This window comes from Cervus canadensis, chromosome 4 (assembly GCF_019320065.1).
Source record: "Cervus canadensis isolate Bull #8, Minnesota chromosome 4, ASM1932006v1, whole genome shotgun sequence".
Lineage (NCBI taxonomy): Eukaryota > Metazoa > Chordata > Mammalia > Artiodactyla > Cervidae > Cervus > Cervus canadensis.
Window position 1 is genome coordinate 48293979 of NC_057389.1, and position 23215 is coordinate 48317193.

The 23215-nt window shown below is 43.1% G+C and overlaps 1 protein-coding gene and 1 long non-coding RNA gene across 2 annotated transcripts in view; one reads left to right on the forward strand and one right to left on the reverse strand.

Moving 5' to 3' along the window:
• The window catches only part of AFAP1L1 (actin filament associated protein 1 like 1), a 69231-nt gene extending 63801 nt beyond the window's left edge, over positions 1-5430 (reverse strand). The window contains exon 1 of the mRNA XM_043465017.1: positions 5262-5430. Within this exon, the coding sequence (XP_043320952.1) occupies positions 5262-5277 (16 nt within the window). The 5' untranslated portion in view covers positions 5278-5430. The remainder of the gene's footprint in view (positions 1-5261) is intronic.
• Positions 5431-10771: 5341 nt separating this feature from the next.
• LOC122439734 lies at positions 10772-15177 on the forward strand. Its single transcript, XR_006268984.1, has 4 exons — positions 10772-10913; positions 11188-11275; positions 14587-14809; positions 15049-15177. It is a non-coding gene; the product is annotated as an uncharacterized LOC122439734 (long non-coding RNA).
• Positions 15178-23215: the final 8038 nt, after the last annotated feature.

Consider the following 23215-nt stretch of genomic DNA (forward strand, 5'->3'; position numbering starts at 1 on the left):
AATTATATTTGATAAATGTAATATCTGTCATCTACTGAATGCTTCCTAAGTGCTAGCTTACATGCATCACCTTTCCCCACGACACTCCAAATGAAATGAAACTGGTATTCAGAGAAATTAAGTAATTTACCCAGTTCATACAAGATCATACAGCTAGAAAGCTGTGGTCAAAACCTAAGTTTGTCCATTCCCTGAACCACTCAGCCGTACTGAATCTCCAGGCTAACAAAGATGACTTTATGGAACATATTTGGAAGAAAACATATGGGTGTGTACTCCTTTCAGAAGAACAGTAATTGATAAGAGTAGAAAATGAACTCAGATGTCAGGGAAGAGGTATGGGAATTCACAGCCTGGGGGACAGAAATTGGGCAGTGGGTCACAGAGGGGACATGGAGGGGAGCCGCTGCTTGACCAATGGAAGCCACAGATAGGGAAGATATGACTTTCCTAGTACAGATGTCAAAGCTGGTCCACCAAAGGCAAGACACGAGTGGGTTCTTCTAGCATCTCTTGAATGATAAAAATCTCATTTAATGAGACAGGGCGCTCAGGGCCAGTGCACTGGGATGACCCTGAGGGATGGGATGGGAAGGAAGGTGGGAGGAGGGCTCAGGATGGGGAACACATGTACACCCATGGCTGATTCACGTCAGTGTATGGCAAAAACCACTATAATACTGTTAAGTAATTAGCCTCCAAGTAAATCAGTTTAAAAAATCTCATTTAATGAAAAGCAGAGCTTCAGATTATGTCTTAAATTGCCCAGGAGACAATATAATCTCCCAGAGAATATGTATAATTCAACAAAAGAAACTCCCATCTTGGGTTGAATGCAACTAGTTGAAAAAGAACTAGTTGTGAAGTAGAAAGGAAAGGAACTTTGGTAAAATTGATTGCTTCATATGATCTAGGCATATCAGAACCTTGGGCATTAAGAAGGGAATGAGGGAAAATTTAGACCAAAGACGTAAGCAAAGACGGCTTGAGAACACTAGAAAGTTCACAAAAGCAAAACTGTGAAGATAAAACTGTAGTCAGTTCAGTTCAGTCGCTCGGTTGTGTCTGACTCTTTGTGATCCCATGAATCGCAGCACGCCAGGCCTCCCTGTCCATCACCAACTCCCGGAGTTTACTCAAACCCATGTCCACTGAGTCGGTGATGCCACCCAGCCATCTCATCCTCTGTCGTCCCCTTCTCCTCCTGCCCCCAATCCCTCCCAGCAGTAGGCACGAATAAATAGCATAAATAAGAGAAAATAGACATGTTGGCCTATAAATATTTTGTCACTCAGAAACACTTGTCAGATGGTTCTGTTATTGCATGTCAGAGATGGATTTTCAAGAGACAAGCACCATGAAGGAGCTCCAGGATACAGAGATTATGACATAGCCCCTGTCTTTGAGTTGTATATGAAGTTGTCTAGCCCAGTTCTTAAAAAAGAGTAGGAACTCAAAAGTGTCCTCAGAGTCAGACTAGCTTGGGGCCAATAGAATTTTATTATGTTAAATGTGATTTAAAAAACACAATTATTACTGTAGCCAGTATTTATTGAATGGGACTCATATGGTAATCATTGTCTGAAGTATTTTCTGTACATTTAATAACAGCCCCATGAAGTAGGTATCATCAGTATCCATATTTATCTTTATGTGAGGATAGAGAGTTAAGTGATTGGTTCTGTAGAAGGTGGTGTCCATAGTCATTAGTCTATAGAGAAGGTGTTAACTTTCACCAGTAGCTGATTCTCTTTGTATGATGTTCATGAATTGGGGAAGTCCTGTTGGAAGGAATTTCTTATAATGTAAGGTAAGTCACTTCTGTGTCTGTTACTGCATCATATGAATCCTCCTTTACTCATGGGAAGACACATATCTTGTTAGAAGAGAAATCCTACTTCCTAGGTTTGTTTTCATTCTCAAGTCAGTTGACTTTGATGCTGAGCTTTTATGCTGTAATTGCTACTGAAGATCTGAACGGCAATGGTTGTGGTGTGACGGAGGTGCCCAGACCTGCAGCAAGAAGATGTGGTGTCCAAACCCTCTTCTGTTCTAGGGCTTGGGCAGGTCACCTGCCACTGTGGAGTCAGCCAGCAGCCAGTTTAAGATTAGGACTTTGGTTCAAACCCAGCTCTGTCTCTCACATGATGAGCGACTGTACAAGCTAATGTCAGTGCCCTAATCCTGCTGTTACGGATTGAACTGTGCCCCCACCTCAGATCTATACACCAAAGTATGGAAATTTTAACCCCAGGTGTAACTGCATTTGGAGACAGGGCCTTTAAGGAGGTAATTCAGGTTAAAAGAGGTCATAAAGGTGGGCCCTAATCCAATAGGACTGATGACCTTCTAGGAAGAGGAAGTGATATTGGCAATCTCTGTCTCTTTCTCTCTGTGTACAGGGAAGAGGCCATGTGAGGGCAGAGTGGGAAGGCCACCATATACAGGTCTGGATGAGAGGCTTCGCCAGAAATCTACCCAGATGGCACCATGGTCTTGGACTTCTAGCTTCCTTAACTGTAAGGAAATAAATCTGTTGTTTGAGCCACCCAATCTGTGGTAGTTTGTTACGGCAGCCCTAGCTGACTAATACACTGCGAGACCTGCCTTCCTGTGAGGTAGGGATTACCCAGTCATAGCCCTGTCCCATTGCTTGTTCCAAGAGAAGCTATGAAAAAAGCTGAGCATGTTGCCTGGCTCATGAAAACACAATGATTTCAGTTGTTACTGTTACTAGTGTACAGTGTGAAGTGTGGCTTCCTTCCCTGGGCATGACAGTCTCACTCCTCACATGGTAGGTATGAGGGTGAAATGAGACCTGTGCTTCTTAAAACCTGCCTGACAACAGAAGAGAGTGCTCACACCCTCCTGGGGATATAGGCACAACAAATTTCCACCAGAATAATTTGTAAAGACTCAATTTTATCTTAAAAACCCATACAACTTTTGTATTCTAGTTCATATGCAGCTGTGTTTGCTTTAATTCCTACAGTTTTTGCAGTAATTTCTCAGGGTAGCCTGCTGAGTTTCTAGACAGATGACCTCGTCCTGTGTGCCTCATCCACTTCACTTGCATTTGAGAAGGCCTTTGCAGGTCACGAAGCACTGTTCTGATGGGAGGATTTAGTGGTATGTATCTTTCTTTTTTTTTTTTTCTTTTTTTTTTTTTTGGTATGTATCTTTCAAAATCAGCATTACAACTGTTCAGTTTGGGGTGCACTATTAAGTTTGTTTCATGTTGTTAATGAACTACTTTAGCCAGTGTTAGTGAGCACCTACTGTGTGCCAGGCACTGCTGTCAGCAGGGTGGCTGCCCAGATCCACCCCCAGCCTTCCTGAAGCTTACATTCTGACAGGCTAGGTAGACACTAAACACGTAGTTGGATAGCTGCCACATTGTGACGAGAGCTATGAAGGAGAAAGAAAGTGGGCTATGAAAGCCTGCAGCAGGGGAGAGGGTCAGAGTCCTAGAGCATTTTGAGTACTAACAGATTGCCGGGGAAGTCTGGCTTCCCAGGAAGAGTGGTCTGGAAGCAGCCTTCTTTAGTGAGGTATCAGTTATTGGTATCAGTTATTAAGCATTTTAAGCTGGGTGAATTATCGTCACTCATGGTCTGTCAAAGGAGGGCATAGTCTGCTTCCTACTCTGGGTAGGCTAGGTATGGATTTTTGTACTGGGGATTGTGTGCTGGGGACAGGTCGGTATTTGGCACCATGTGGGGTGTGATGGGAGGGAGGGCAGTGCTGTTTGCTTTAAACGTACAGTGTGGGAGATGGGGATGGGGGACTGACTGAGGGACATTAGAGGCACCTCTGCTCTCTTTTTTCTCCCTGACGAGTGTATATGCTCTGTGCACACTTGTCCAGGAGTCAGTTAACAGGTAAGAACTGCTTTACAGATCACAGCGTTGGTTCCCAAAGAGCCAAACCAGAAGCCCCCTCCATTTTCTGCCTGACCTTCCAACCCCTAATAGGAAAGGGTTGATGCAGCACTTTGTGCTAGAGATGGTGTGGGTGGGGAAGCTGTCCCCAGCACCTTGAATTGGAAGTCTGGGGTCCCCTGCAGCCCTCTGATCTCTGGCTGTACCCGTAAGAGGAGTGCAGGGGGGTTACCATGACACCTGCTCTTGGCCCCATCCCTGCCCCCAATGCCCTTCCTCATTGCTTCCACACCCCTGGCCACTCCTTTTTTCCCGTTGGCGGTCTCAGTGCAGCAAACAGGCAGAGGGGGGAAGCGTGTAAGATTATGTAGGGAAGGGGAGGAATTTTCCATTAATAATAATAACAACAAGAATAATAATACTTGTCATGTTGGCAGCACTTGCCAGTTTACCAAGTGCATTCAGACCTGTGCTCTCCTCGGTTTCCAGAGGTGGGGCGTTGTGACACTGGTGTCCTGGTTCCCAGCCTTTGTCACTGCCCCCATGTTCAAGCAAGCCACTTTTTACTTTTTTTTTTTTTTTTTTTTTACAGCTAAGAGCCCATTGAGGTGTCCAGGCCTTTACTTAAGCATAGCTCCCCATGAATTCCACCCCCACTCCACCAAATGCTCTCTCTATGCTCCTGTTCGTTGCAGTTTCAAGAAGCACCCCCACCACGTCTGTAAAACTTTCTTACATGTTCTTCAACTTTTCAAACTGTCCAAATAAGAAGGGGTCTCAGAGACAATCCAGTTCAACCTTGTCACTAGCCCAGAGAGAAAGAGGGTGGGCTAAGGTCACACAGCTTGTCAGGCTCAGAGCCAGGGCTCGGACCCCCATGCAGGCACCCACAGGCACTCCTGCAGCTCCTCCTCCCGACACCCTGGGTAGCTGCACACACTTCTGTCCCCCGGGGCTTCTACTGTGTGAACAGTAGGGGCTTAACACACCCTGTCGTTTTCAAGGGTGTGACTTGTTAATTCTATTCTACCTTTGGTGGAGGGGGTTGGGATGGGGTGAGAGGGGCTTGCCTTCCGCAGGAATCCTGTGGGGGATTCGTTCATGAAGTTAAGGCTCCGAGTGTATGAAAACTCTGGTTTCACACACTGGAGGCAACTTAAGTCCGGGGCATGAATCCCCCTAGCAGCCCGGGCACAGGAGGCACCTGTCCACACAGCGCCGGGTCTTTGGCCCCCGCTTCTCCCTTTCTCCGTGCCCCCACGCTCCTCGGCCCGGCCCAACCCGCTAGTCTCTGCCTCCTCCTCTCTGGCTTTTAGATCGCGCGGTTCTCCCCTTACCACCCTGCAAAGCAACAAGTGTGGGCGCCGCGTTTCTTCTTACCCCGGCCTCGGTCCATGGCGCCGGCGATAGCGGAGCAGGGCGCGGTGCCTCCGGCGGGGCTGGCAGCGGCGGGCGCGGCGCTCTCCAGTCCGGCCCCGGCCCCGCGGGAGCGCCCTCCGCGCGTCCCCTCCCCCGACAGGATGCTCGCCCGGCGCCCCCGCCCGCCCGCGCCCGCCCCTGCGCTTGGCTCCCGGAATAGACCCGGAGCCCGCCTGGCCCCCTGGGCCGCGGGTGTCCCTCATCCCCACACACCCTTGCCACGCCCTGCCTTTCACAAGTTCTCGCGCCCCTCTCTGGAGGGGCTACTAGAGGACCCACATGTCGGTTCACACTTCCTTTCATGTCCGTGCCTGCGCGCGTCCCACCCCTGCCCAGACCAAGGCACTGTTGAGCTCTGCTTGCATTCCGCTAGTGACGAGAAGCTTACTATCGCACTTCCAGCCGGGTCCATTTTCAGATTGTACAAACTGCTAGAATCTGTTTTTCAACATTAGAGTCAAAAATCTCTTTGCCTGCTGCTGCCACCCTGCCTTTGGGTTTATCTTCTTCATTAAACATGTCTTTCCTGAGCACCTTCTAGAGCCAGACAGTGGACCAGACGCTATGCCAATAATGGTGTAAAAGAGGAGTGAAATAACAAAGATCTTTTAAAAATCACCTAGGAAAAGGAGAGAAAGGATTGCTAAAATGTGGGCAGTGGCTTGGGACACATAAAACTTTTGAGGTTCCCAGTGTACTGAATCGTGAAGAATGCCAACACGGAGTGATAAAAATTGTGGAAATGAACACTTTCTTAGCATACAAGTGCAATGCAATGTTAAGTGTGCTCTTCCTTAAATAATTACGGGATGTAGAAAAATATTGCTATGACCAGTGTGGTCAAGAATGGGATTTAAGTTTAAAGCTGTATGAAGAATATCAGCATCTTTCATCCTGTTAGTTTGTCTCTGTGAAAGTAGGCCCAAACCGATTATAGACATATGAAATGTCTAAGACCCTTTGTAAAGTGAAGTCGAGGCTTAATTCTTCTTCTAAACACTTCTCCCCAAGATAGGCCAGGCCACAGTTTGAAGTTTTGGCTAGGCCACTCCTTTACATAGTACATTCTAACATTGGGACCATCTTGTGCAAAGGCTCAAGGAAGGACCTGGAAAAGAGCATTCTGCATTTTCCTGGACTGAGAATGTTTCCTCCATTGCTTTGATAGGCGAGTTGAAATTAGTTAGCCCTTGCTTCACCAAATTGCATCAGTAGTTTGTTTAATATATCTGTGTATGAGCCCAGAGGAAATATGGTGTAGTGAAAAAACAGTGGGGTTGAAGCCTGAAAACTTGTGTTTGAGCTCTTGCTCTGCTACTTACAAAGTGTATAACTTTAAGCCTGTGAGGCTTGCTTGCTCATCTGTGCTATGGGAAAACTCATACTGACCTCGAAAGGTTTTTGGGAGGGCAAATGACATGATGGTACAAACCTACTTTGTAAACCATAAATAGCTATAAAAATGTGAGCCGTTATTATTTTCCAAGTTCCTCTTTGTTCCTGCCCACTTTTCCAGTTTGAAAAGGTCAGTTTAAATTCTAAAGCAGACAACCAACAATTTATAAGTGAATTAGCTTCTAAAAGTTCACTGTTTTAATTCTGAAACACTTGAAAACAAGGCTATAAATTGTAGTTAAGTTTCCAGTCTAGCTCATTTACTGCTTTAAAAAACATAATATTTCATTTGAAGTAAATTTTAAAAATGTGTAAAATGCAACTATTTCAGGAACAGATGGAGGGCTTAGAACTTTTAGAAGCTTTAAGAAACTTTCAGACTCTGGAAGTTTATCAGAGAATTGGAACCGGAAAATAAAAGCTAAAGGGAATTTATATGCACCTATGAAATGGTATATGGAATGAGATTAACTGAGCTAGGAAAGATGTAAAATGGGAAATGTGGGCTAGGAAAGATGTAAAAAATGGGAAAACACAATCCGTGCCGTTTTCCTAAGGATTAACAGTAAAGAAGCAGTTGTGAAGATGTAGTGGTTCTGGTTTAATAATCACCCACAGTGCCCACTAGGTGGCACTGTTGACTAAATTGACTACAGCTTGGTTGCTGTTGGGGAACTGAATGAAGTGGATAAGGCTGTTTGTGGCTTTGGAACAAGGAATAACTACATATTTTTTCCTGTACTTTTCCTTTACATAGGCCCATGTTGCTGCTAAGTCGCTTCAGTCGTGTCCGTAGACACCATTAAAAACTACCCCTACTTTTAATTAGTCTACTTAGGAATATTTGTTGCATTCTGTGCCAATTTTCTATTGGGAGAACTAATGCTAAGTAGAAATGATCTCCATCCTTTATGAGTTTCCAGTCTAGTAGAGGAGGTAAATATGCATAAAATAATTTAATTAAAATTATTATGTGAAAAGTACCAGAGGAAATATAAAATGCTCTTGGAATTCAGTAAGATGAAGCAGGAATTTCTTACTGATCATGGAGACAATAGTGGATGACTGACACTTGGGTGAGCCTGCAATGAGGAGATAACATTACAGGCAGAGAAAACAGTGAGAGCAAAGACATAGAGATAGAAAACTGCAGGATGTGTCTGCAAAGCAGTTTGGCTTGGCCAGATCATAGGGTATTGGGCGGGCGGTGCTGGAATGGGGATGGAGGTTGTGGGTGCCTTTGCCTGGTTTTCTCCTCCCCTTCCCCCTTCCCTGTGTGAATGCAATTCTCTGGAAAGGATTTTTAGGATCTGCCTCATATCTTCCCTTTTCTTACTGCTGTCGTAAGTTTTCCAGGTTTGCCTGGTGCTTGTCTAAAGAAGTCTGTGTGAAGAGTTCTAGCTCTGTAAAAAGATAGCAAATTTGGTCCCACTGAACAATTCCAGGAAGAAAGCTTTCAGCTCCCACATGCTCCTAGTCTTGTGAAAACAACTGATACTCACCATTCTCATTCTTATCTTATCAGGTGGAACTGGGAAGCCCAAGGAAAGAAAAATTTAGAGGCTAAATGTTCTTTGTCCCAGTGAAACATACTTTAGCCTTTTAATCTGTCACTTTGCCTCTAGGTCTGCTTCCATCATGGCTACCACAGTGACCATTCCATGGTTCTAGTCAGATCCCCCTTAAAAGTATTTGATGGCTCTCCTTTGCTGTCAATGCAGAGTTCAGATTCCGTATTGTAGTATCTGGGGTACGTTCCTGTCTAAGCTCCAGCCTGCCATTCCACAGAGTAGTGATCTCAGGAGACCCTGGGAAAAGTAAGAAAAACCACCAATTGGGGTTCAGATCTGGGTTCTTGAACTGATTCTGTTACTATGTTACTGTCAGTTCTTCCATTGGGTCATCAGTGTTTAAATTCCTGCTTCTCCCTTTACCTCTTCTTGGCCCCCTAGACTGCAAGCACTATGCGAGTGAGCGTTGCGTCTTACTTGTTGCTAGATCCCTACAGCCTAGCACAGTGTCTGGAACCTAGTAAGTGGTAGCAAGTATTGTCGGGTGAGTCAGTGAATAAATGCTCTAGGACTCACGAGGTTTCTATTAATGCAGGTGTCTTGGGGGGGGGTGATCCCCTTTATCCTCTGAGATTGTTTATTTGCTTATTTATTCGTAGAGGAAAATGAGACTGCAGTGACATGTTCTGGGAGCAATGCCTCTCTGCTTCCCTTCCCACTGCCTGCCACTGTGGACATGCAGCCCAATCCATGGGGCTTCTCACTGGCTCAGGGCCCCACTCCCCAACTCCTTTGTTCAGGGTGAGCCCCACAGCCCCTTGCTTGAGTGTCTGCCCAGTGCTGGTCGCTGGATGAAAACCTCTCTTGTTCCACTCAGCACAATGTCACCATTATAGCCCCTATCCAGGGAAATGACACATGGCTGTTGGTCCACCCTGGGCCCCAGAAAGCAGATAGAGATCTGAGTGGTGGCTACTGGGGAAGGAGAGTTTCATGGCTGGATGAAAACCTCTCCTTTTGTTGCACTTCCTGGTTTTTGTTCCAAGGCACCAGGCTCCTACCTGCACCCAGGCCACAGGTTCGGTGTCAGCTGTCACAGAGCCCAGAGCACTGGTGTGTCTGCACGAAAAGGAGCGTTTGTTCTTGTGCCCCAGTGCTGCACATCCCCACCCCTTGGATCCTTCAGGAAAAGAGCACCCTTGGCTCGTTAAGTGAGGCTCACAGGCTGAAGTACCCTCAGGACCAGTCAGGGGAGCTGTGTGTGTGAGCTGACTACCTGGAAAAGCAGAGCACTCTTGTTCCATCTGAATGCCAGGAGCCAGCAACTCACTGCAGTGTGGCCAGGGGAACATGGGCCTGGAATGGCCAGATCTTCAGACTTTTCAGGGAAACTCAGGAATCCAGATTTCAGCTTTTGATTTTAAAATGTTGGTAACTAAGTCCAACTGTTTTAAAACATTGCAGGGGCCAACTAAAATACCCCTGTGGGCTTAAAACTGGCATACAGGAACCCTGAGAAAAACTGTGGGCCCATGAAGAACTCTCAAGAGTCTGTCCAGCTGGGTGCCTCTACCTGGGGGCCAAGGTGATGCCCATCCTTTAACCCTGCTGCAGGGACTAACTCTCTTTTGAAAGGGTGCACTGCCTGCCCCCTCTTCATCTCTAGTATGCAGGCTGATGCCAGGGTGCAGAGTGCAAAGTGAATTTCTTAACCTTGGAACTAGAAGAACTTTAGAGCTGAGAGGAGCCCAAGACTTTAGCCAGGCTGTTCCCTTTCTTTGTCAGATGAGGACTGTAGCCAAAAGAGGGGAAGAAAGCTTTCCTGGAATCACAAAAGATCTTAGAGGCAGAATTGGGGAGTGGTGCCGAGGGCTCTAGACTTCTGTGACATACAGCTGTGAAACCTTGAATGAATTATGTATCAAGGGCTCAATTTCCTCATCTGTAAAATGATGGTCAAAGTAGTACCCAGTGGATTAAGTGAAATCTGTAAAGTGCTTAGTGTAAAAGTGCAAGTTATTGTAATCAATGTGCATTTCCTCCGAGATATTGTCAGATGCTATGGAAATATTGAGGAACACTGAACTCTCAGCCGCACATCCAGGCTGCCCCCTGCAGGGAGTTTTGTGTAAACCAGGCTATTGGAAATGTGGTAAATTCTGCCAGCTTCCTCCTTCCCTGTGAAAACACCTGATACCCTCGGATATGAGGACTATGGAGCTTTCAGCTCCTGTTACCCACAGAGTCTAAGAAGGGGTAGTAATTTGTAGTTATGTTTTTAAAAATTAAATAGTGCTGTTACTTTGTCAGAAGGAAAATTTCTTTCTCCTGATCCAAGTAGGCAAGACCTGTGTCTCGGGCACATTTCTTTTGTATGACAATAAAGTCTTTATCCACAGGAGGGCTTTGTGAGCAAGAAGGCCTTTGGTCTAGGCCCTTCAAGCACTTCTCATGACTGAGGCACATTTTGACACCTCACAAATGCTTCCCTAGTGAGTCACGTGGCCCATCTCTTGTTCCTGCAGGAGACGATATATGCACTACTGAAATGGGGATCATGTGATTTCCCCTGCATAACAAAGCTGACGTTATTAATTCACTCTGGGACCCAGTGTGTTTGTCACAACTCCTTTGATGCCAAGTGATATAATAACAACTCAAACCAGCTAAAACCAGAAAAAGAATTAATAAATTATTAACTCAGAAGGTAACTGGGGATTTGAAAGGTGAAGTTGGATTTAAGATAAGCTCAGATGGGTTGAGTAGGGAGGTGGGAGGGGGGATCAGAATGGGGAACACATGTAAATCCATGGCTGATTCATGTCAATGTATGGCAAAAACCACTACAATACTGTAAAGTAATTAGCCTCCAACTAATCAAAAAAAAAAAAACATAAAAAAAAAAAGATAAGCTCAGATTCAGAAACACAAAGCGGCTGCTACTTTCTTTCCATCTCCTGACTCCACCCTCCTCTGTTCAGTTTCCATCTTCAGGTGGTGTCTCAATCTGTGGCAAAGAAGGCTCCAAGGCTCCAGGGCTGCACACCTTTACTGCTGGTGGGAATTCAGGTAAGGGTAAAGCGCCTGATCTAAGAATGAGGGAGGTGCTGAGAAACCGACCCCCGCCCCTTGCAGCCAGGTACTGTGCCTGAAGCACATCATTCAGTCCTTACCATCTAATGAAATAAGTGCTTTTACTCCTGTTTTGAAAGTCTCATTTCATGTGGTGAATTAGTTTGCTATTGTTGTCATAACAAAATACCACAGACTGGGTGGCTTAAACAATGGAAATTTATTTTCTTCTGGTTCTGGAGGCTGGAAGTCCCCAAGCCAGGTGTCAGCAGTTACTCTCCTCTGAGGCTTCTCTCCTTGGCTTGCAGGTGGTGACGCTCCTGCTGCCTCATCACATGGTCTTTCCTCTGTGCACCTACCTTCCTGGCATCTCTCACTATGTCCTAATCTCCTCTTCTTATAAGGACACCAGTCAGATTGGAATAGGGCACATCCTCCTGGCCTCATTTTGACTTATCACCTCTTTCAAGGCCCTATCTCAAATATAGCCATATTCTAGGGAACTTGGGGTTAGGGCTTCAGCATATAAATTTTGGGGGATAGACTTGAGCCCATGACCCTCCCAGGTAAATGGAGAGGCTGAGGTTAGTATTCAGGGAGGCTGAGTCTAGCCATGGTGCTGTTGTGTTTCTGCCACAGCTCACAGTGGCGCCCGAGTAGGCAGGTCTTCACAGCCCAGAGCAGCAGAGAGAGTTGTACCCAGTGAAAACTGTAGCAAACAGGAAGTCCTTGGACATGACGTCCTGGGAACGGGCTTGTGGAATATGAGAGTTTTGGCTCCCTGAGGTGGGGTGGGGTTAACTCGGCCCTGCTTGATGGTCAGAGTACTTGTGTTTTCTTTTCCCTGAAGCATCTTCAGATTTTTTTTCCTTTGGTTTCCTAAAGAACAGTCATCATGAAGAGACTGAGGGAATACACATCTTTCCCCCGCTCTCACTTATGCCAGAGGGAACAATAATTCGAAAAGTGTGTAATTCAGGCTTGTGGTGAATATGTAAGGTAAGTTTAGATGTGACTCAGGCCAACATATTTGAAGAGTTATGAATTGATCTGAGTTTGTGTTAAAAGCATAAAGTTGGTCCTTATTTGATACTGGTAAATAGAAAAGTCAGGAATGAATCAGTTGAAAGAAGACTGTCACATAAATAGCATTAAGTAAATATTAGTAAATAATCTGATGAAAATTGTGGAGGTGGTGTCTGAGTAGCTGAAATTTGGAAAACACTAGGACAGTTTCCTCCAGGGAAAAGACACTTTTGGACATGGGCATAGATGTCACCTTAATTTTTTTACCTGATTCATCTGAACACTTGGCCCTAATTTGCCTCAAGGACTAACCATGAGTGTGACTGCAGGCCTTTGGCTTTTCTGCCTGTGTCCCTGTGCCAAAAATCACATTGGAGGCCAGGTGAAGAGGCATGTGGATGCTTGGGTGATGAGGCTGGCCCTAGTCGTCACGGCTTCTGGATTTTATTTATTTAGTCTTGCTCTAGGGCTTCTGAATAGCTTGGCAGTGGCTCACAGCTCTGTACGTAAAAGCAGATGTTTATCACTGTGCGATGGAGAGTTCAGCAACTTGACGTCTGATGTGGAATGAAGTATTTAAAATTTAATTACACATGGGGCATTAACAGAGTTAGCATAACTCTGCAAACTCACTTCATAATTGCTGTGAATTTTAGCAGTGGTCTGTTGCCCTTGAATTCCAAGCCCTTCTTTTCCACATTTGGCTCATTCAGTGGCCAGCTGCAGCTGCTGACACCGTCCACAGCCGGTCCCCGGGTTTCTGCACCAGGTGCCTCGTGAGGACTAACAGCTCTGGGCGCAGGAGAGCTGGCGGCTTGTCCTGTTCTGCTCAATGTTCAGTGGGCCTGTTTCTGTGGCTGTAAAATGCAGCCTTGCCTTGTCTTTAAGCTCTAACCTTCTGTGATTTCTGTGGCCCCTAGTTTGAGTTCTGCTTTATTAATGTAAGATTGCCCTCCAGTGTCCAGAGAAGTCATGTGCACAAGGAAAGGGCTCCCTTCTAGAACTTCAGGAAGTCAGACACAAAATGTTGCCATCCCTGTCCAAAATAGAAAGATGGTTTAAAGCAGCACTTCTCAAACTTCACTATGTGTGCGAAGCACCGGGTGGTCTTATTAAAATATGGGTTTGGATTGAGAAGGTTGGGAGTGGAGCCTGAGATTCTGCATTTGTCGCAAGCTCCCTGGTGAATCCAGTGCTGCTGGCTGGGGACCACACTTTGAGTAGCTAGACTTCGAACATTTCTCCCTGCTTCTGGTAGGTAACAGCCACAGTGCAAGCCAGACGATCTTCACGTAACCTGCGTGATTGAGAGGTGTCCTTCCAGTCCCTCTGCATGTTCTGGTCTCTGCCTGCCCTCCAGCTACCCTTCCTTTGCGTCTCTCCATCGTATTTTAGTTCTAGATACATCAAGCTCTTACTCACCTCAGTGCCTTAACATATACTGTTCTCTGTGCCTGAAATGCTCCCATCCCCACTTTTCCCTTGGCTACTTTGTTGTCATCCTTCAGTCAGAGCATGAAGTGAGTTCCTTTCTGCTCCTGTTTTCTGGTGCCCTATTTGTGTGTGGCAGTTAACTTCCTGTGCCATCTTTTTCTGTTCACTTGTTTACAGTCTTATTTCCTCTTTAAGACTAGAGCTACACGAGAGCTCACACCTGACTTGCACACAGTTGTCTCCTCAGTGCTCCTGCCTCACAGCAGATGCTCCATAAATAAATATTTTCTGAGTGTGTGTGTAGCCAGGGGGCAAGGAAACATCCTTGAGTTTCCTTTTACACATTTTAGCCACCTGTCTCAAGGGGCTGTGATGGGGGTGATACTTAGAGGAATCATAGAATGAGAAGTCAGGAAAGGAGCTCGTTTTAAGCCACATCTCATCATCATAGATGTCAAAATGTGAAAAAAAAGTTTATATCTTAGAATGGATGAAATAAAGTAAGTCTAACGTTTCTTAGTTATGTCACAAAAAGAACTTCATAGAACTGGTAACGTGCATTGTGATTCTCTGAGGGGAGAGAGTGACTGTGGTTGAAACCCTGTCATCGCTTAACCCAGAGGCCATTCCCCGTCTTCCCTGTCTTTCTTCTTTATCAGCAGGGCATCAGACTCCCACTGTTGAGTCTGAAATGCAAAGAACAGATACCAGCTGTTTTTGCTTCAAGGGCATGAGCCTGTTTTGTAGCTCTGCCAGCAGAACCTGCAGAGAAGCCTACTGAGGACTTCTAGGAAGGTTTGTCTGCTTAAAAGAGACACACAAAGGGAAATTTCTGTCCTGTTTCTCAGTGTGATTGTGGGAGGACATGATGCCTGGCACCACAGCAGCCTCTTCTTAACCTGAGGAATCATACCTGAAGATGGTCGAGTGGAGCAATGCAAAGAACCAGATGCCAAGAATCTGGGCTTCCAACAATATCACTGAGCTGCTGAATTGACTAGCCCTGCACCTGGGACCTCTTTCTAGTTGGCAAGATAATGTATTCTCATTGTTGAAGCCACTTTTAAGAAGGTATTTTAAAAAAATATGTATTTATTTATTTGGCTGCATCAGTTCTTAGTTGTGGCACGCAGGATCTTCGTTACATCATGGGGGGATCTTTTGTTGTGGTGCACAGATTCTCTAGCTCTGGGATGTGGGCTTTTGAGCATGTGGGTTCAGTGGTTGTGGCACTCAGGCTTAGCTGCTCTGAGGCATATGGGATCTTACTTCCCCAGCCAGGGATTGAACCTGCATCCCCTGAATTGCAGGATGGATTCTTAACCACTGGACCATCAGGGAAGTCCCTGAGAAGGTACTCTTTACTTGCAACTGAAAGCATCCTACCTGATAAGAATGGTTGAACTGATTTCTTCAGTCAGAGAGGTAGGAATTGGCTCCTGGCAACACCACAGTTATTGCGCATCCTCTTTAAAGCTGCTTCCTCCTCTATGAGATGCAGGTAAGAATAATGATACCTCTTGGGTTGTTAACAGAGGCTTAAATGAGATGATGGGTGGAAAGTCCTTAGCATAGAACTTGGCACATTTCATCAGCTATCCTCCAGTACAAAGTAAAAAGTTTAGTAATAAAAAAGAACTTGACACACTCTTGGTACTAAATAATGAGGGACTATTACTATGATTATTTTTAAATTGAAGTATAGTTGGTTTACAATATTGTGTGTTGGGTATATAGCAAAGTTATTCAATTATATATAATATATTATTTTTTATTCAGATTATTTTTCATTATTGGTTATTACAAGGTATTAAAGTTGTTCCCTGTGTCATACAGTAAATCTTTGTTGCTTATCTATTTTATATATAAAATATTTGTCTATTAATCCCAAACTACTAATTTATTTTTCCCCCAACTCCCTTTCCCTTTTGATAAGCTTAAGTGTTTTTTAAAGTTTTATTTGTGAGTCTGTTTCTGTTTTGTAAATAGATTCATTTGTATTATTTTTTTATATTTCATATATAAGTGACATAATATTTGTCTTTGAGTTACTTCATATGTTGTGATATTCTCTAGGTCCCTCTGTGTTGCTACAATGGGCAACATTTCATTCTTTTTTATGACTGAGTAATATTCCATTGTATTTATGTACCACATCTTTTTTTATCCATTCCTCTGTCTATGGACATTTAGGTTGCTTCATGTCTCTAATTACTGTAAATGGTGCTGCAGTGAACATTGGGTGCATTTGCTTTTTTTGAATTATGGTTTTCTCTGTATATATGCCTAGGAGTGGGATTGCAGGATCATATGGTAATTCTACATTTAGTTTTTAAGGAACCTCCATACTGTTCTCTATAGTGACCGTGCCAATTAACATTTGCAGCAATAGTGTGAGATGGTTCCCTCTTCTCCATGCCCTCGCCAGTATTTATTATTTATAGATTTTTTGATGATGGCCATTCTGACTGGGGTTAGGTGATATCTCATTGTAGTTTTGATTTGCATTTCTCTACTAATTAGTGATGTTGAACATCTTTTCATGTGTCTCTTGGCCATCTGTCTTTCTTCTTTGGAGAAATGTCTGTTTAGATCTTCTGCCCATTTTTTTGATTGGGTTGTTTTTATGCTGTTAAATCCTCATTAGCTATTTGTAAATTCTGGAGACTAATTCCTTGTTGGTCTCACTATTTGCAAATATTTTCTCCCATTCTGTGAGTTGTCATTTTGTTTTGTTTATGGTTTCCTTTGCTCTGCAAAAGCTTTTGAATTTAATTAGGTCCCACTTGTTTTTGTTTTTATTTCCATTAGTCTTGGAGATGGACTGAAAAAGATAGTGCTGCAATTTCTGTAAGTGAGTGCTTTGCCTATGTTTTCCTCTAAGAGTTTTATACTGCCCAGTCTTACGTTAAGGTCTTCAGTCTACTTTGAGTTTATTTTTTCTGTATGATACTGAAGAGCATTATGACTTATCTATTTTTTTTCCCATGGAGCTGTCCAGTTTTCCTGGCACCATTTATTGAAGAGACTGTCTTTCCTCCATTGTATAGTCTTGCTTCCTTTGTTGTAGATTAATTGACCAGGTATGCATGGGTTTATTTTTGGGCTTTCTGTCCTGTTCCATTGATTTATATTTTGTGGGTTTTTTTTTGTGCCAGTACCATACTGTTTTGGTTACTGTAGCTTTGTAGTATAGTCTGAAGTCCAGGAACCTGATTCCTCCAGCTCTGTTTCCCTTTCTCAAGATTACATTGGCTATTCAAGGTCTTTTGTGTCTCCATATAAATTAAAAATTTTTCTAGTTCTGTGAAAAATTCTATTGGTAATTTGATAGGGATGGCATTGAATCTGAGATTGCCTTGGGTAGTATAGTCATTTTAACAATATTGATTCTTCCAGTCTAAGAACATGGTATATCTTTCCATCTGTTTGTGTCCTCTTTGATTTCTGTCATCAGTGTCTTATAGTACAGGTCTTTCATTTCCTTAGGTAGATTTATTTCTAGGTATTCTTTTTGAGGTGGCGATAAATGGGATTGTTTCCTTAATTTCTTTCTTATCTTTCATTGCTAGTGTATAGAAGTGTAACAGATTTCTGTGTATTAATTTTGTAATCTGCAGTTTTAACCAAACTCATTGATGAGCTCTTGTAATTTTCTGGTAACATCTTTGGAATTTTCTATGCATAGTATGCCATCTACAACCAGTGACAGTTTAACTTCTGCAATTTGAATTCCTTTTAATTTTTTTCTTCTCTGATTGCTGTGGCTAGGACTTCCAAAACTATGTTGAATAAAAGTGGTAAGAGTGGACATCCTTGTTTTGTTCCTGATCTTAGAGGAAATGCTTGCAGCTTTTTGCTGTTGAGTACGATGTTAACTGTAGGTTGCTGTATATGACATATATGTCATATATGTTGTTGTTTACTTGCAAAGTCACGTGCAACTCTTTGTGACCCCCTGGACTACAGCATTTCAGGCTTCCCTGTCCTTTACTATCTCCCAGAGTTTGCTCCAACTCATGTCCATTGAGTCAGTGATGCCATCCAACCATCTCATCCTCTGTCGCCCCCTTCTCCTGCCCTCAATCTTTCCCAGCATCAGGGTCTTTCCCAGTGTGTTGGCTCTTTGCTTCAGGTGGCCAGAGTATTGGAGCTTCAGCATCAGTTCTTCCAATGAATATTCAGGGTTGGTTTCCATTCCATTTCTATGGTTTGATCTCCTTGCTGTTTAAGGGAGTCTCAAGAGCTTTTCTCCAGCACCACAGTTCAAAAGCATCAATTCTTTGGCACTCAGCCTTCTTTATGGTCCACTTCTCACAACCGTACATGACTACTGGACAGACCATAGCTTTGACTATATAGACCTTTATTGGCAAAGTGATGTTTCTGCTTTTTAATATGCTGTCTAGGTTTTAAATAGCTTTTCTTTAAAGGAGCAAGCATCTTTTTATTTCATGGCTGCAATCACTGTCTGAAGTGATTTTGGAGCCCAAGAAAATAAAATCTGCCACTTTTTCCATTGTTTTCCCATCTATTTGCCATGAAGTGATGGGACGGGATGCCATAATCTTAGTTTTTTGAATGTTGAGTTTTAAGCCTACTTTTTCACTCTCCTCTTTCACCTTCCTCAAGAGGCTCTTTAGTTACTCTGTGCTTTCCTGCCATTAGAGTGGTATCATCTACATATCTGAGGTTGTTGATATTTCTCCTAGCAATCTTGATTCCAGCTTGTGATTATGTTGTGGTATGTTCCCTCTATGTCTATTTTCTGGAGAGTTCCTATTATATGTTAAAAGGTTTTTCTGCATCTATTGAGAGATGATACGGTTATTCTTCAATTTTTTTTGATGTGGTGTATCACACTGATTGATTTGTGGATACTGAAAAATCCTTGCATCCCTGGGAGAAATCCCACTTGATCATGGTGTCTGATTCTTTTAATGTATTGATGGATTTGGCTTGCTGTTATTCTGTTGAAGATTTTTGCATCTATGTTCATCAGTGATATTGCCCAGTGATTTTCTTTTTTCATGGTGTCTTTGTCTTATTCATTGCTTTTGGCTTAGTGTTTATCTTGGCAATTCAGTTGTCTAGTTTTGGTTGGTTTCTCTTTATAGTTTCTAGTTCCTTGTTACAGTAATGTGCATTTCTGTTGATAATCTTTCTTAATTCCTTTAGCATTTTTATTGCCTCCTGCTTGAACTTGGGATCTAGTTGATTGGAGAGGTCTGTTTTATTGTTTTGTTCTTTCAGGTGATTTTTCTTGTTCTTTTTGTTTGTTTTTAATTAATTAATTAATTTTAATTGGAGGATAATTACTTTGCAATATAGTAATCACCTCTGCCATACATCAGCATGAATTGGCCATAGGCATACATGTGACTCCTCCCTCCTGAACCCTCCTCCCACCTTCCTGCCCACCCCATCCCTCCAGGTTGTCATAGAGCACTGGCTTTGGGTTCCCTGCATCATACATCAAACTCCCGCTGGCTATCTGTTTTACATATGGTGATGTATATGTTTTAATGCTATTCTCTCAAATCATCCCACCCCTTTTTTTCTCCCCCTGTGTCCAAAGTCTGTTCTTTATGTCTGTGTCTCCTTTGCTGACCTGCACACAGGGTCTCTGGTACTGTTTTTGTAGATTCCTGTATATATGTGTTAATATATGATATTTGTCTTTCTCTTTCTGACTTCTCTCTGTATAATAGGCTCTAGGTTCACTCACCTCATTAGAATGGACTCAAATCTGTTACAGTTGAATTGTATTCCATTGTGTATATGTACCACCACTTCCTTGTTCATTCATCTGCTGATGGACATCTATGTTGCTTCCACGTCCTAGCTATTGTAAATAGTGCTGCAGTGAGCACTGAGGTACATGCGTCTCTTTCAGTTATGGTTTCCTCACTGATGTGCTTGGTAGCAGGGTTGCTGGGTCATATGGGAGTTTTAAGCCTGGTTTTTAAAGGAATCTCCATACTGTTCTCCATAGTGGTTGTATCAGTTTGCATTCCCACCGCTACTGTAGGAGAGTTCCCTTTCCTCCACACCCTCTCTAGCATTTGTTGTTTGTAGACTTTTTGATGATAGCCATTCCAACCAGTGTGAGATGATGCCTCATTGTAATTTTGATTTGCATTTCTCTAATAATGAGCGATGTTGAGCATCTTTTCATGTGTTTATTAGCCATCTGTATGTCTTCTTTGGATAAATGCCTGTGTAAGTCTTCTGCCCATTTTTGATTGGGTTGTTTGTTTTTCTGGTATTGAGCTGCATGAGCTGCTTGTATATTTTGGAGATTAATTCTTTGTCAGTTTCTTCATTTGCTGTTATTTTCTCTCATTCTGAGGGTTGTCTTTTCAGCTTGCTTATAGTTTCCTTCATTGTGCATGAGCTTTTAAGTTTATATTATTTTAAATAGGTCCCACTTGTTTATTTTTGTTTTTATTTCCATTCATAGAGGATCTTGCTGTGATTTATGTCAGTGTCCTGCATATGTTTTCCTCTAAGAGTTCTACAGTTTCTGGTCTTACATTCAGGTCTCTAATCCATTTGAGTTTACCTTTGTGTATGGTGTTAGAAGTGTTCTAATTTCATTCTCTTACATGTGGTTAACCAGTTTTCCAAGCACCACTTGTTGAAGAGACTGTCTTTTCTCCACTGTATATTTTTGCCTCCTTTGTCAAAGATAAGGTGTCGACAGGTGCGTGGATTTATCTCCAGACTTTCTATATTGTTCCATTAGTCTGTATTTCTGTTTTTGTGCCAGTATTAATGACTGTAACTTGGTAGTATAGTCTGAAGTCAGGCAGGTTGATTCCTCCAGTTCCATTCTTCTTTCTCAAGATTGCTTTGGCTATTTACAGTCTTTTGTGTTTCCATACAAATTGTGAAATTATTTGTTCTAGTTTTGTGAAAAATACTGTTGGTAGTTTGATAGGGATTGCATTGAATGTATAGATTGCTTTGGGTAGTATAATCATTTTTACCATATTAATTCTTCTAATTCAAGAACATGGTATATCACCTCATCTCTGTGTTATCTTTGAGTTCTTTCATCAGTGTCTTATAGTTGTCTCCGTACAGGTCTTTTGTCTCTTTAGGTAAATTTATTCCTAAGTATTTTATTCTTTTTGTTGCAATGGTGAATGGGATTGATTCCTTAATTTCTTTTTCTGATTTTTCATTGTTAGTATATAGGAATGCAAGAGATTTCTGTGTATTACTTTTATATTCTGGGACTTTACTGTATTCATTGATTAGCTCTGGTAATTTTCTAGTGGCATCTTTAGAGTTTTCTATGTAGAGAATCATATCATCTGCAAACAGTGAGTTATATTTTTTTTTCCAACCTGGATTCCTTTAACTTCTTTATCTTCTATGATTGCTGTGGCTAGGACTTCCAAAACTATGTTGAATAATAGTGGTAAGAGTGGGCACCCTTGTCTTGTTCCTGATTTTTTAGGAAATGCTTTCAGTTTTTCACCATTGAGGATAATGTTTGCTGTGAGTTTGTCATATATGGCCTTATTATGTTGAGGTATGTTCCTTCTATGCCTACTTTCTAGAGAGTTTTTATCATAAATGAGTATAGAATTTTGTCAAAGTCTTTCTTTGCATCTACTAAGATGATCATATGGTTTTTATCTTTCAGTTCATTAATATGGTGTATCACATTGATTGATTGCATATATTGAAGAATCCTTGCATCCCTTGGATAAATCTGACTTGATCATAATATATGATCTTTTTAATGTGTTGTTGGATTCTGTTTGCTAGAATTTTGTTAAGGATATTTGCATCTATGTTCATCAGTGATATTAACCTATAATTTTCTTTTTTTGTGTGGCATCTTTGCCTGGTTTTGGTGTCAGGGTGATGTTGGCCTCGTGGAATGAATTTGGGAGTTTTCCTTCATCTGCAATTTTCTGGAAGCGTTTGATCAGGATAGATGTTAGCTCTTCTCTAACCATTTGGTAGAATTCACCTGTGAAGCCATCTTGCCCTTGGCTTTTATTTGTTGAAGATTTTTGGTTAACAGTTTCAATTTCTGTGCTTGTGATTGGTATATTCATATTTTCTATTTCTTCTTGGTTCAGTTTTGGAAGGTTATACTTTTCTAAGAATTTGTCCATTTCTTCCAAGTTGTCCATTTTATTGGCATATAGTTGCTCATAGTAGTCTCTTATGATCCTTTGTATTTCTTTGTTCTAACTTCTTTTTCATTTCTAATTTTATTGATTTGAGTCTTCTCTTTTTTTCTTGGTGGGTCTATCTCTTGCTCTTTTAATTGGGAATAGTTCCTCTTCTTTTTCACTTTACTTAAATTTATCTCTGTGAATTTAGGAAAGACAGTTATCTACTGTGGTCTCAAAGGACTGTTTTAATGTGGAAGTGTCCCTGTGTAGACTGTGTGAGTCCATTATTTTTGGTACGAATGCCAGCCATGTCTTTTTCGAAGTGGAAATTATTCCTTTGATAGTGGGTGTGATTGGTGTTGTGGTAACCAGAGTGTGCACTGGAAAGTGTGGGGAGTCGTCTGCTTAGTTCTGTGGCTGTCACAGCCCTGTCGGGGGTGGAGTCTGCTCTCCTGTTGTTGAAGTAGAAGCTCTGATGATTGGGCTCAGTAAGGCTGCCCTGCCCTTTAGTGCATGCTCTTTCCCAAAGGATTTGAGTGCTGAAGCAAGTGAGGCCCACACTGTCACAGAGAATCTCTGTACCACCTGTGCAGGTGTCCTTGGTTTTGCCTAGGAGCAGCCCAAGGCCATGTTCCTTTCTCCGTTGTGGTTTTCTGAGACCTAGTGTTAGGCAGGTACTGGGGGCCAGGGCATTGTGGCTGCAGGAATCGAGGTGGTTGTGCTGCCGTTTAGCACCTGGGCTGTCTCGGTGATAGGACTCTCTCAGGGCTTGTCTACCCCAGATGTGACTCCAAGCTGTGGTGTGAGGTAGGTAGGACTGGAGTGCTCCCACTGGAAAGGAACAACTGCGTTCTCCTCTCCAGGGGCTATTCGGGGGTCGTGTGACTGTGGTCGTGCCATCTAGTGTGCACACCAGCACAGTCCAGTGATGCTGGACTGGCTCTGGGGCCCACTCCTCGAAATGGAGCCCTGATAATTGGCTCCGACATCAGCCTCACCCCTGTCATACGCGGGCTCACAAAGTCTACTGCCACTGGAGGATGCTGACAGTGGGGGGTCTTACGGTGGACTGTGCCCCTGTGGCAGACACTGAGTGGAGGCCCAGACCACACTGCAGGTAATCTCTGCACAGCTGGACTGAGTCCTCTCCCAGGGGCCATCTGCTGAAGGCCAGGTTTCAGCACCTAGCTGCTGTGCATACTAGCAGCCCTGCCCAGATGGCATTTTGGGTTGACAGTGTGAGGTCATGGTAGCCATCAAGTGCTGATCCCTCTTTGCCCTGACTGCTAGCAAACCAGCACACACAAAGTCCTTGCAAGCAGAGACCAGGCCCCTT